The sequence below is a fragment of the Pelobates fuscus genome, chromosome 7 (assembly GCF_036172605.1).
Source record: "Pelobates fuscus isolate aPelFus1 chromosome 7, aPelFus1.pri, whole genome shotgun sequence".
In the NCBI taxonomy this organism is placed as follows: Eukaryota; Metazoa; Chordata; class Amphibia; order Anura; family Pelobatidae; genus Pelobates; species Pelobates fuscus.
Genome location: NC_086323.1, coordinates 77,676,411 through 77,690,435, shown reverse-complemented (window position 1 = coordinate 77,690,435; position 14,025 = coordinate 77,676,411). Strand labels below are relative to the sequence as shown.

Below are 14,025 nucleotides of genomic sequence, written 5' to 3'. Positions count from 1 at the left end.
ACCCCCTAAGAGGGAATCTAGACATATTACAAATTAGAGAGTTAGTTTATATTTAAACCAGACTTCCAGGCCACTTATGTGTGACTTCTCACACCTTGCAGAGCCTTTGATTAATCAAAGGATTAATCCATATGGTAAACCATCTGACCCATTTCACATTCCTATGCAATTTACATTACCCCTTCTGTCATCTGACCTCTGCCAAATGGGCAATTTATATATGCACTACATAAATTACATTAAATGGCAATATTCTATAGTGCAACAATGAATTATGCACCCTTGACATGACAGCACCACGCACCTCCCCCACCGACGTGCATTAGACCTCCCCCCCATAGGGAAGCATTATTCAATACTTTCCTATGTGGAAAATCTGATGCTGGAGGTCCTCATGCAGAGCGTTAGGACGTCCATCGTCAGATAATGAACCAAAAGTCCGTTTGGATTCCGGAAACCCTCTAGTGGCTGTCTGGTAGACAACCACAGAGGGCAGACTTAGAGCTGCAACGTAAACATTGCCGTACTCTGCATTTAAACATTTCAATTAATATTAAACATTCTTTTTTTCTGTGGAATTTTAGATTTTATAAAGATTTTTTTTTTTTTACCTGCAAGGATTTTTCCCCATTATTTGAGTTTATCTTTTTACAATCTGTCTAGTTTCACTGCATACTTTGGTATCCTTTCAAAAGACTAAATAAACCTTCTTTAGGGAGAGCAGTCTCCAAACTATTTATTTGCATTTTTTTTTTTTTTTTTACACAGCCCTAGAGCAATGAATACAGGGGTTGAGTAAGACATTATGTCAATCATGCAATGAAAATAGAACTCCAAGGTGGGCAAGTCCACATATGATTAAACAAGCAGAAAGTCTTCCAAGAAAAATGGGAAAACAAAACAAAAGAAAAAAAAAACCACACCAAACCCTTTTTATATATGGACATAAATGTACATACAGTGGATAGCCTCCCTTCCCCAACTTACCTGTGGCTGGAACGTAGTGACAGGTTGTCCTTGCATGGCCTGACACTGCTTCTCCATCCTGTCAGTAAGACGCAGGAACCTCAAAGCTCTACAACAGAGCACAAACAACCAGTATATAACACTTTATATAATGAATACAATATTTACCCAATAAGAAGTATTCTTCTTTTACCATTTGGGGCTAGGTATTAACAGTGTAATGACCACGAAGCAGGGGTCGTATGACATCTCTAGATGACTTTTATACGCATTGGGGAATTCAGAACATAGATCTCAGTCTGTTAAGGGAGAGGAATTATAGGGCCTCTTTATGGAAAAAGGAGAGTTGTTTCTGGTCTCCTGTGGTGTGACAAACATTGCAGATGTTGCATGATTCATAGTATATACACAGTGATATCAAACATCACAACATTAAGGGAGGACCAACTTCAATTCCATCCTTTGCCAAGGGACTGAGATGTAGGGTCCGACATCCCAACTCATGATTGCAGTCCGAAGACACCAGAGTATATTTCAAAATGTGGAACAGGAATATAATTTTTTTTTTTTTTTAATTATACACTTATATACGAATACCCAATGTTTAGCATTAAAGGAATCCTTTTGTTGAATAATGAAAGTAATAAGGCACCACTTACCAATGATGGATCTCATGTCAGTAAAAACATTGAGATAAGTGACAATCCTGGAATTTATGGAGGCTATATCCCTCTAGCAGCCCCCCCCTCCACTCCACTCCACTCCACTCCCCAACCCCCACATATACAAAATATTTAAGCTAGATAGATGTCAAATAATTTGTGTTTTGTTTTTTTATTTAATATCTTTATTTCTAAGTACCATCCTCCCATTGTAATGGAAAATACATTATAGCAAATCTGGCATTCCAAAGGGTTTAAAAGGTTCAAGCTCACATTTTAAATCTGAAAAAAATATATAACAAAATTATTATTTTTAATATTATGTTAAGTTTTCCCCTACATTTAACAAATTACATGTGAGGCCTCTATAATATAATTAAATGAACAAGTGCCAAAGCCACTACATCTAAATGTATTGATTTTAGTACATAGATGCGGTTACTTTTATGAGATTATATAATACATTAATCTTTTTGAGAGAGAGCGCAATGTTTACATTTGGCTAAAAACATATCTCTTGCTTTTAGGGGTGATTCCACCTTCAGATCCTGAATTTCATAGGTCACATAAGGAATCATCACACACAGCAAGATGCTACTGAATGCACAGGGAAACACTGGATCCAAGCAAAGGAGTGTCAGATCACTGGCACTGGGGAGGAAATAAAAAAAAAAAACACCCTTTTATCCTATGACTGGGCACCTCTTTCTTTGTTGCGGTCACAGTTATAAAGCTTTTTTGCAAAAACAAACGCAAACAAGAATGTAATGCACACACTAAAAAAGAGGGAAAACTTCCTGCAGGGTTCTCCAGAGAGGGAGGACCAATCCCTGAAAACATCAAATGGAAGAAAAATATCCAGTCGCACCTAAGGTTTCTTTTAAAAGGCAGTCTCTCTATTTGAAACAAGAAATTGGAGACAACGTTACGGCTACTCGCTGAGCCTTTACCAAGTCTGACTTGATAAAAGCTCAGAGAAGAGCCGAAACGTTGTCTCCACAAAAAAAAAAAAAAAAAAAAAAAAAAAAGACTGCCTTTTTAAAGGAACCTCAGGTGCACCTGGACATTTCTTTTCTTCCACAGTTATAAGCTTTGCCCTTCGCACCTTGCATATGGAAAGCATACAGAGAAGAGGGAAATGAAACAAGGTTTCTGCAATGTATGCCCTCAATTGCAATGTATGCCCTGCTGGTGCCAGGACTGAGCTAGGTTGACGCAATGCAATCGGCCTCCCCAACATGATGATGATTCCTCTTCCTCATCTAATCCAATGAATAATGAAGCTCTGTAGACAAGAAGCACATGATATGCTCCTCTAATTAAATAGTCTCTATGAGGAGCATTAAGAACAGACTGACTGTTATAGCACGGAAGCACCCTCTAGTGGCTGTCAGGCAATACTTTAAAGTGCAGGAATAAAACCGCCAGTGGAAATGCCCTCAGGCCACTTGTGTAGCAAATGTCGAGAGTCATTTTAATACTGTAATTCTTTGGAAAGTGAATGTGCTCTAAATTATGATCCGTAACACTTCTCAAAGGGTGGGGTGATAAGAGTTTGGTCCTACTATACAGGAATGGATTCTAAATATAAACAAAAATAACCCGACCAAAAAATTAATAAATTAAATGTTTAAATATCCTCTAGGCTGTGCCATCAGCATTTCCATCTACGTCGCACAATTCCTAGTAGTCTTGTTTGCTTGTTACATGTGTTGTATTGTTTAGTACTGTATATCAAATTATACAGCAGCAGGGGCTTACAATGGATGCACTTGGACTCAAGCTCTCTAGTGACACAGAATCAATAAATCGACCATCAATAACTGACTGCAGATTTATGTGGAAGGCCTGACCCATGCAAGTAGTCTTCCATTCAATATCACAGTTCTACTTCAAGACTAACTGACTTATCTGAAAGTGCTCGCCGGAGTGAACCTCCACAATGCATTCAAGTCAAGGGGGACATCGTCCCATGACTGGCACAAGCAAGGCTAGGGTTTTAAAAACAAATACATTGCACAGGGACCAGAATGTACCGCTTATATCTCACACTGACAGGAGAGATTTATATGAAAGTTTTGTGTTATACTTTGTTTTTTTTAAGTGCAAATTGCATACATCACGGCTGACTCACAGAAACTCACTGTAATAAATATTTAAACAGAACAAGTAAAAACTGAATAAACAAATTTCACACAGGGAAGAAAATGGCTCAGCAGCAAAATGTTTAACACACAATTACCAGTGGCAGGTCAATTAAAATGATTTAAGAGATGAAATTGTGTTGTGGGTGAAGCAGCACAGAAAGCAAAGGAACCATATCATATAGTAAAGGCATAAAAAGATCAGTGAGAAGGGGATTCATGCAGCAGGATCTTAAATAGACTGAAGGGCAGCAAACCAGATAAGCATGAGTGTAGGCGGTACGTTAAACACACAAACAAGCTCATGGCCAGGCCTTTGTCACATCAAATTTCATTTTGTCAATGAGACATTAGCCCAGGGCTTGACAAATTATTATTTTTTTTGAATCTAGGAGCCAGCTAAAAAAAAGTTAGGAGCCAGATTTTAAAATACAATTCTTAAAAAAACATGATAGTCACCAGGACCACTACAGCTAAATGTAGTGGTTCTGGTGTCTATAGTCTGTCCCTGCAGGTTTTTCAATGTAAACACTGACTTTTCAGAGAAAAGACAGTGTTTACATTGCTTCCTAGTGACAGTCACTCAGACAGTCAATAGAGGTGCTTCCTGTGTCAGTGCTGCACAGTGTGCAACACCTACATTGAGTTTCTCTACGCTCTGCATCGAGGCGCTGAACGCTCCCCATAGAGATGCTTTGAGTCAATGCATCTCTATGAGAAGATGCTGATTGGTGCAGCGTTTTGCAGCCAATCCTTTGGCAAGCTTGATGAGGCAGGGCCAGTCGAGGGGAGACCAGCACGTCATGGTGGAAAACAAATGTGAGTAAAGACAACATTCCCTTGCGAACAGAAGGGGTCTGGTAACCTAAACACACACACCATGACAGACAGACCCATACCCACACACACCATGACAGACAGACCCATACCCACACACACCATGACAGACAGACCCATACCCACACACACCATGACAGACAGACCCATACCCACACACAGACAGACAGACAGACCCATACCCACACACAGACAGACAGACAGACCAATACCCACACACAGACAGACAGACAGACCAATACCCACACACAGACAGACAGACAGACCAATACCCACACACAGACAGACAGACAGACCAATACCCACACACAGACAGACAGACAGACCAATACCCTCACACACACACAGACAGACAGACCCAGACCCACACACACAGACACACCAATACCCACACACACACACACACACACACACAGACAGACCCAGACCCACACACACAGACACACCAATACCCACACACACACACACAGACACACCAATACCCACACACACAGACACACCAATACCCACACACACACACACAGACACACAGACAGACCGATACACACACAGACAGACAGACCAATACCCTCACACCCACACACCCTCACACAGACAGACCCACACACCCTCACACAGACAGACCCACACACCCTCACACAGACAGACCCACACACCCTCACACAGACAGACCCACACACCCTCACACAGACAGACCCACACACCCTCACACAGACAGACCCACACACCCTCACACAGACAGACCCACACACCCTCACACAGACAGACCCACACACCCTCACACAGACAGACCCACACACCCTCACACAGACAGACCCACACACCCTCACACAGACAGACCCACACACCCTCACACAGACAGACCCACACACCCTCACACAGACAGACCCACACACCCTCACACAGACAGACCCACACACCCTCACACAGACAGACCCACACACCCTCACACAGACAGACCCACACACCCTCACACAGACAGACCCACACACCCTCACACAGACAGACCCACACACCCTCACACAGACAGACCCACACACCCTCACACAGACAGACCCACACACCCTCACACAGACAGACCCACACACCCTCACACAGACAGACCCACACACCCTCACACAGACAGACCCACACACCCTCACACAGACAGACCCACACACCCTCACACAGACAGACCCACACACCCTCACACAGACAGACCCACACACCCTCACACAGACAGACCCACACACCCTCACACAGACAGACCCACACACCCTCACACAGACAGACCCACACACCCTCACACAGACAGACCCACACACCCTCACACAGACAGACCCACACACCCTCACACAGACAGACCCATACACCCTCACACAGACAGACCCATACACCCTCACACAGACAGACCCATACACCCTCACACAGACAGACCCATACACCCTCACACAGACAGACCCACACACCCTCACACAGACAGACCCACACACCCTCACACAGACAGACCCACACACCCTCACACAGACAGACCCACACACCCTCACACAGACAGACCCACACACCCTCACACAGACAGACCCACACACCCTCACACAGACAGACCCACACACCCTCACACAGACAGACCCACACACCCTCACACAGACAGACCCACACACCCTCACACAGACAGACCCATACACCCTCACACAGACAGACCCATACACCCTCACACAGACAGACCCATACACCCTCACACAGACAGACCCATACACCCTCACACAGACAGACCCATACACCCTCACACAGACAGACCCATACACCCTCACACAGACAGACCCATACACCCTCACACAGACAGACACATTATTGCTTGTATTGATACCTGTGGGGAAGTGCAGGCGGGCGACATGCCTGGGGATCGTTCAGGTTGGCAGCAAGTTGGATGATTATGGTGGCAGGCGGCATGCGGGGTGGTCATGCAGGGCAGACAGCTGGCTGCATGAATAGTAGGGTGAATGTAAAGTGTCTACTCTGCTCTGCTCCCCCGCCCTCAAGCACCGCTTAGTGAAACCGGGTCTCAAGCTGCATGTGAGGGAGCAGATTCACGCTCCCTATTCACGCCTACTATTCACGCAGTCACCCCTGCCCACCCTGCAAGCCACCCGCCTCGGCGGTAAGGAGCTTGCATATTCCAGGCGCCAAGGCAAAATTCCTAGGCGCAATGGAGCCTGGGATTTGTCGAGCCCTGCATTCGCCCATCGATGTAATAAGGTGGACAACTTGCCAATCACATGCAATACAGCAGGATCACCAAGAGAGGCAAAAGACAAACCTTTCCGGAGCATAAGTAGATAATGCAGATTGTGCATATACTTAAAAACACAAAACAAAATTAAATTATATAGTCTGGCTTTTGGTGGTACAGTCCGGAATTTAGGGGTCCCTCTTCCGCTATTCTGATTTAAGACCTTGGTGACCCACATTTAGGAAAAATGGAAACAGTTTCCATGGTGACTAACCTATACAAACGCACACAAACCGTACATATAGTTCTAAGATTAGAAAAACATGATGCAAACTGCCAAGTTATTTATTTTTAAATAGAATTCCTACAAATATTTATTAAATAGAAAAATATATATCTCAACCACTGGTCTAATGGTTTATTTTTAAGGTCTCCAGAAGCCCTCAATGACATTAAGTATCCCTTATTACACAGTACATACATACTCGTATTTCTCATTCCATACGCCTACACTAGTTTATACAAGCTGCCGTACAGTGCACCTCAGCTCAAAAAGACTTGTGAAGAACATCTTCCAGCATTTCATTGGATTTTTATTTTTTAAGGAATATCATTTACAAGAAATTGATTCAGCGTATTCATGTTTGTCCAAGGCAAAGACAGAAATAAACACATCGCTTCATCCTGACATAGTGAAATCCAACACTTCAATTACATTTTTAGTTCAAACACACACTCCCTGCCTTGCTATGGCTATTGTTATAACGATCAGTGGAAAGTGCACATTTATAGCTCTTCAACACTTGCTACTTGCTAAGAAGGGTGTCATATTAATGGCAAGGCACTGTATAACAGAGGCTAAAGCCGTCATTATGGCAACAGAAATCTAACTGCTTGGGAGTAACATGGGTTACTGCAAAATGTTTAAAAAAAAAAAAAAAAAAAGGTTACAGATCAATTGGGATCACAGGTTTTATAGTGTAAAAAAAGTTTCAAGTCTGTTCAAGAGTTTGATCTTTTCTATGGGCTCAATCATTTTACCATGGCCACCTGTGCTCCCGTGAGGCGATCCTAAAAATTGGTATTGGCAATTTTAGGTAGATGTACTTGAAAACAAACTGAATTCAATTCGGATAAATGTATTGGCAATGTGCAGTTTTGACAGATCCAATACTCCAATAATAAATAAATGTATAAAAAAACAAAAAAACAACAACATGATTAGGGACAGAGCAGAGTATTCAATGACCTAATGACTGGACAAAACGCCACAAGTACTCGTTTTGTGAGCACTGGAGCCCCTTGTTATGGAATACAAAGTAATATTAAAAGGTGGTTGGTAGCCATATGCATGTGAGTGTAAATTTACAAGTCATAGCACAGTGTGCATGTGGGTGTGACATTTCAAGACATACATAAGCTATACCCATGCATCGACCAGCATTGTCAGCCTTCCACCATCAAAATGTCCCTATACAAGGCACCCCAGTCAGATTGCTTAACTGGACCAAGAAGCCACGTCTTCGTCTTCCTCTCACTTCATATTTGGACATATGGCATTCCTGTACACCAAAGCGTTCAGGCAACTTAATGTCACTTAACATAAACGTCTTGATACAAGTGTCAGACATGCATTACAACACCTAGCAACCAAGTCACTCTGGCAGAGAGGTGCTTTCTAGATTACCATTGCTTACGTTGACACAAGTAGCAAATTGAGGAGGAATTTATCTGTAACATGTAAGTAATTTCATTCTACACTGCTGCAAAAGAAGCATTTAATACATAGTAATAACAAGTAATGGATAAGTAATAAGTGAATGACAAAAAAAAAAAAATATATATATATATATATACACACACACACACACACACACACACATAGCATAACCAAGATAGATCACTATAGTGGTTATGGTGCTTGGAGTGTTCCTATACTTCTATCCCGGTCTTAAAAAAGTTACTTGACAGATCAAGCCTGCAGGGTCCGTGGCACACTCACCAGAATTATTATTTTTTATTATTATTATTTTTGTTATTGCTATGATCATAGCAAATATGCACAGATCTATTCTGAACACTCAGAATGTAATAGACATTCATAAAATGAAGTGAAAAAAATGATTACATTATAAGAAGCATTGGACACACTTCTACCTATGTTACAATTAACTAGCACCCCTCTAGTGTTGATTTACCACACACTATGGAGAATACTATTTGATAAAGCCCAAGACTACAGGCAAGCTTTCAAAGATGCTCAAGTAGGAGAAAACCAAAACAAAAAAACTTAAATATTCTGCTAGCACAATGAATATATAGAATTTTGTTCTTTAAAAAAGCATTAAGTCCTACTGATCAAGAAAGGCACCCTTTACTTAGCACAACATTAATTATATAGAAGCGGCAAGTATGCTAGCAACTTTCCTGGACTGTAAGCTATCTAGTTTGGCCTCATATCTTTTAGGATTAACTGAAAAACAGATTTGTTGAAATAGTTGCTACTTAAAGGACCACTATAGGCACCCAGACCAATTCAGCTTAATGAAGTGGTCTGGGTGCCAGGTCCCTCTAGGATTAACCCTGCCTGCTGTAAACATAGCAGTTTCAGAGAAACTGCTATGTTTACCTATGAGTTAATCCAGCCTCTAGTGGCTGTCTCATTGACAGCCGCTAGAGGCACTTCCGCGCTTCTCACTGTGATTTTCACAGTGAGAAGACGCCAGCGTCCATAGGAACGCATTGAGAATGCTTTTCTATGGACTGGCTGAATGCGCGGGCGGCTCTTGCTGCGCATGCACATTCAGCAGGTGAAATCAGAAGAGGGAGGAGTGCCAAGGGAGCCCAGCGCTGGAAAAAAGGTAAGGTATTAACCCCTTCAGCGCCATGGCAGTGTGACCCTGAGGGTGGGGGTACCCTCAGGGCACTATAGTGGCAAGAAAACGAGTGTTTTCCTGGCACTATAGTGGTCCTTTAACTCCTTAAGGACATGACATGTGTGACATGTCATGATTCCCTTTTATTCCAGAAGTTTGGTCCTTAAGGGGTTAATAACTCGGCACATCCTGTAACTAGGATTTACACAAAAAATAAAAAAGTGTATAACATGTGAAGTATTTTGGAAAACCAATCATGTTTCTTGAGGACAAATTTAATGTGTGTGTGTAAAAATTATATAATGTAGGGGGGCGGGGCCTGACAGCCAAGGTGGCCGGCCGCACAATCTGCAAGCTCCTGCCATAACGGGCATAATCCCGATAATACCCACGGAATTGCCTACGTTGGCGGCATAAGGTGGCCGGGGACCGACTCACGACGACAAGAGCTACAGAATGATACCTCTCCGGAGCCGATGCGATACAGGAAGCCCAATGCCGACCATGCGGCCTACACCAGAGCGGGGCCTGAGGTCCGGGGGAGGCTGTCGATCCCCCGGCGCGGGCCGCGCTTCCAAGCATGAACGCATCACAGCCCTGCTTTCCCCCCCTCTGGACCGGCGGGGGACATCCCGGTCCAAGCTGGGGATGAATGCCCCAGCACCAAAACCTGATCACGCGAACAAAACTACGATCAAACTGGATAGCGAAGGCCACACCAAGATGGCGACTCAAATACAGCCCAAGAAACAGCGCATACTTACCTCCGCACACATATGGGAGTTCTGCGATCGGCTCCGTGCCATCCTCTGGAAGCAGCTCAATACCCGGAGACAGGCCTTCAAGCTGGCGATGAAAGAGGCGACGGATGGGAAACCCCCTCGTGGCTCCGGAGCGGCCCCCCGAGGTGAGCAAAGCAGAAGACCGGCATGGCAGGGAGCGGCGCCAGGCTTGCAGGGCACTAACCTCGCGCCCCCACGCTCCAGAGCGGGAACCGCCAGCGTGCACGATCTACCTCCCTGTCGACTGCCCAGGCAATCCCGATCAAGCACAGTGCAACCAAGCACACAACAGCCTACAACACAAGTCACAACGCTGACCGGGAAGGCAGAGAGGATGGTAACCGGCAGGCACAACAAACAGAGGGTCCAACCACAACCCACAGGAGGGGGCCCGAGCGGACTGTCCAAGGACCTACGCAGCTTACGGCCCGACCGACTCCCAACCTGGCGGGAAACCCAAGAGGCCTACACACGACTCCAACGGATAAGCAGAATAGGCGTTGGCTGACTACAGTCACCACGGTGGACTGAGACGGAGACACCCCGTCCAAGCAATGGAGAGGGACCTGCGCAACATTATGGATTCAGTATTATGCAGCCCCATGGTTTTATTTTTTCTGTGTTTTCTAAATTTTTTATACGCTATATTTTTCCTTCTGTCTTGCCTATAAGTGCCTATAAATATGCATATGGTGCTCAAATAGTATTTGCAGAGCCGATAAGCGACTATCGCCTGCGCCCCTTATTATGGGCACAGTTAGACTGAACATTTCTAATAACACCTGACTAAACACTAACAGATTTATACCCTATATTTCACAACATACTAGATGTTAAGAGACCATTGCCTGTTCCTCTTATTCTTCGCACAGATAGACCTCGCATACCTCAAACTAAAATGGTATAACTACTAAAAATGGTATAACTACTCTAACAGTTTCATATCTGGTACCTTGCAATGTGCTAAACGTTATGCGACTCTTACCTACCCCTCCTATTGTTCGCACAGGTAGAACAATCTTGGTTTCTACTCGTTTACCCACAGACCCACGCTTTGCGTATCACTGTTGTTTTATAACATAAAAATGTGCAGATATACTACTTGCCATGTTTGAAAATGTTTGTTTGATTATGCGTGTAATTGCTGTTGTGGCAACACACGTGCGTTGTTAAAGCATGCACAACAAACAAAGAATTAAAAAAAAAAAAAAAAAACTATATAATGTATACAATTAAAGGACATGTCAATCAACAGACTGATTTTAGACTATGTAATGTTGGCCAATCACAAAAGCAGCCAACCAGTAATGGCAAGTGTATGTTGAGAGAAAAGAAAAGCCTGCAAAAAAAGGAACTAGATGTTTAGAGTTCAAGTTGTGTGTATCCACTTTTAGCGAATAATGATCAGACCACACACGGACAAATTAGAGGTTATGTTAGACAATAGATGTTAGGACAGATAAGAGCGTACACATTGCAACAGAATTCTAAATGTCAGAACTCTTTTTCTGAAAGTCAGGGAATGTCCCAATGAAATTAAAATATGAGTGTCACAGGGGATGAAAAGTTACCACCTGAGCCGTGCGTATAGGCGGTCTCTGCATGATCTGGTAGTGCAGACAGCTTAATTGCACACATGCTCTCCCACACAGCCATCTTGACTGACTTGAGAATGTCACACCCTCATGGCACTGTGAATCAGAATAAAGCAAGTGAAAAGGTCTGCTTGTGTGCATTTAAAGAAAATGCGCACATCTCCACAGCAGAAGAGCTCCGCCAATGAAAACTGATTACTTGCACCATAACCACTATAGTAGTTATGGTGCTTAGAGCTCTCTCTTAGAGCTCTCTTAATCAAGTAATTAACTTGCAGAAGAACGCAGAAAGTTTACTAAAATGAAGCATACATATTGTGGTACATGGTGTAAATGCATTATTTTTTTCTCCACAAGCTCATTCACTTTGCCATGCACTTTAGTTGTACAGTGAGGCGGGGAAAGTATTTGATCCCCTGCTGATTTTGAACGTTTGCCCACTGACAAAGAAATGATTAGTCTATAATTTAATGGTAGGTGTATTTTAACAGTTAAAGACAGAACAAAAAAGAAAAATCCAGAAAAAAACGCATGTCAAAAAAGTTATAAATTGATTTTGTATGTCAATGAGTTAAATAAGTATTTGATCCCCTATCAATCAGCAAGATTTCTGGCTCCCAGGTGTCTTTTATACAGGTAAGGAGCTGAGATTAGGAGCACTCTCTTAAAGGGAGCGCTCCTAATCTCAGCTTGTTACCTGTATAAAAGACACCTGTCCACAGAAGCAATCAATCAGATTCCACCTACACACCTACCATTAAAATTATAGACTGGTCATTTCCTCTGTCAATGGACAAACATTCAAAAACAGCACTTTTATCCCTCACTGCATTCAGCTATGAAACTTTTATGGTTTTTCTTGTGCTTGAACAGCAGGTAAATAAATATTGAATTTCAAATGTAACACAATGTCAGAGATAGTATTACCTTCGTAAGATGTTTTCAGTCCTTGTATTTCACAACAGATGTTGTTTCACACTTTATCCTAGCAACTTTTCATGTCATGTTAACAATACCATCACAAAACAGTCTTCAAACACAAAACTAAGCTGTGTGCTCAAAACTCCCATGACTCTTGGGTGGCAACAATGGCTCGAGTATGGATCAGCAAAAATACACAGAACAAAAAATAAATAAAATAGTTACCTGTGCACTACTTCAAATCCCTTACACGAACACTTAAATGGCCATTTCAGTGGTCCGGTTATTTAAGTGTGTGTAGAGATTCGGGATAGTGCACAGGACAGCAGCACAATAAGCCAGTCCAGGACTAGAATGCTAGGCTGGCTAAAGTCAATTATGTTCATATTCCAATAGCTAGCATGCCATTTACTGACTGGAACAAAGGGCCAATCCTCATAACATAATCTCTACAGCGAACTGTAGTTGTTATGGTGCTTGCAGTAACCCTTTAATGAAAAAGAATCCATAGCTTTGTTGAGACTTAAAGGCACATATATTAATTGCAAATTAGTGAGAAGGTGAAAACTTGCAAGCAAGGGAATATGTATACAAAATCCTGTAGTCTGGCATTTCTTAATATATCAAGGCTTTATACAAATTAACACTGGTCACATTCCAAGCCAGTGCAAAAGGAGCACAGACTAAAAAGGTAGAAGGTTAGTTTCCAGAACTGGTATTCTGAGGAACTCGGCCATTCAAAACGTGAAATTGCAACATATAACAAGAATAAGTAAAACATGATCTTCTAAAAGGATATTCTGCCTTCATCAGAATATATTGTTCTCACCTTGCAATCAAGAGAGAGTTGAGATCATTGAGAAAACATGCTTTTCATGTTTTCTATAACTAAATACCGGTAAATGTAAACAAAACAATGCAAATTATGTTGTTATAACACCAGTCTAAAAGCAAATGCATATATTCTTTAGAACTTACAAATGTGGAATATAGGAATGTATAAATACTACAAGTGGATACATCGGTTATTTCA

General features: G+C 42.5%; 1 protein-coding gene across 2 annotated transcripts in view; it reads right to left on the bottom strand.

Moving 5' to 3' along the window:
• NEK7 (NIMA related kinase 7) overlaps positions 1 to 14,025 on the bottom strand; it is a 71,409-nt gene that overhangs the window by 50,482 nt on the left and 6,902 nt on the right. The window contains exon 2 of one of the 2 annotated variants that reach the window (XM_063426105.1): positions 988 to 1,075. The exons of the other annotated variant lie outside the window; for it this stretch is intronic. Coding sequence (XP_063282175.1) covers positions 988 to 1,044 — 57 coding nt within the window. The 5' untranslated portion in view covers positions 1,045 to 1,075. The remainder of the gene's footprint in view (positions 1 to 987; positions 1,076 to 14,025) is intronic. 2 annotated transcript variants of the gene reach the window in all.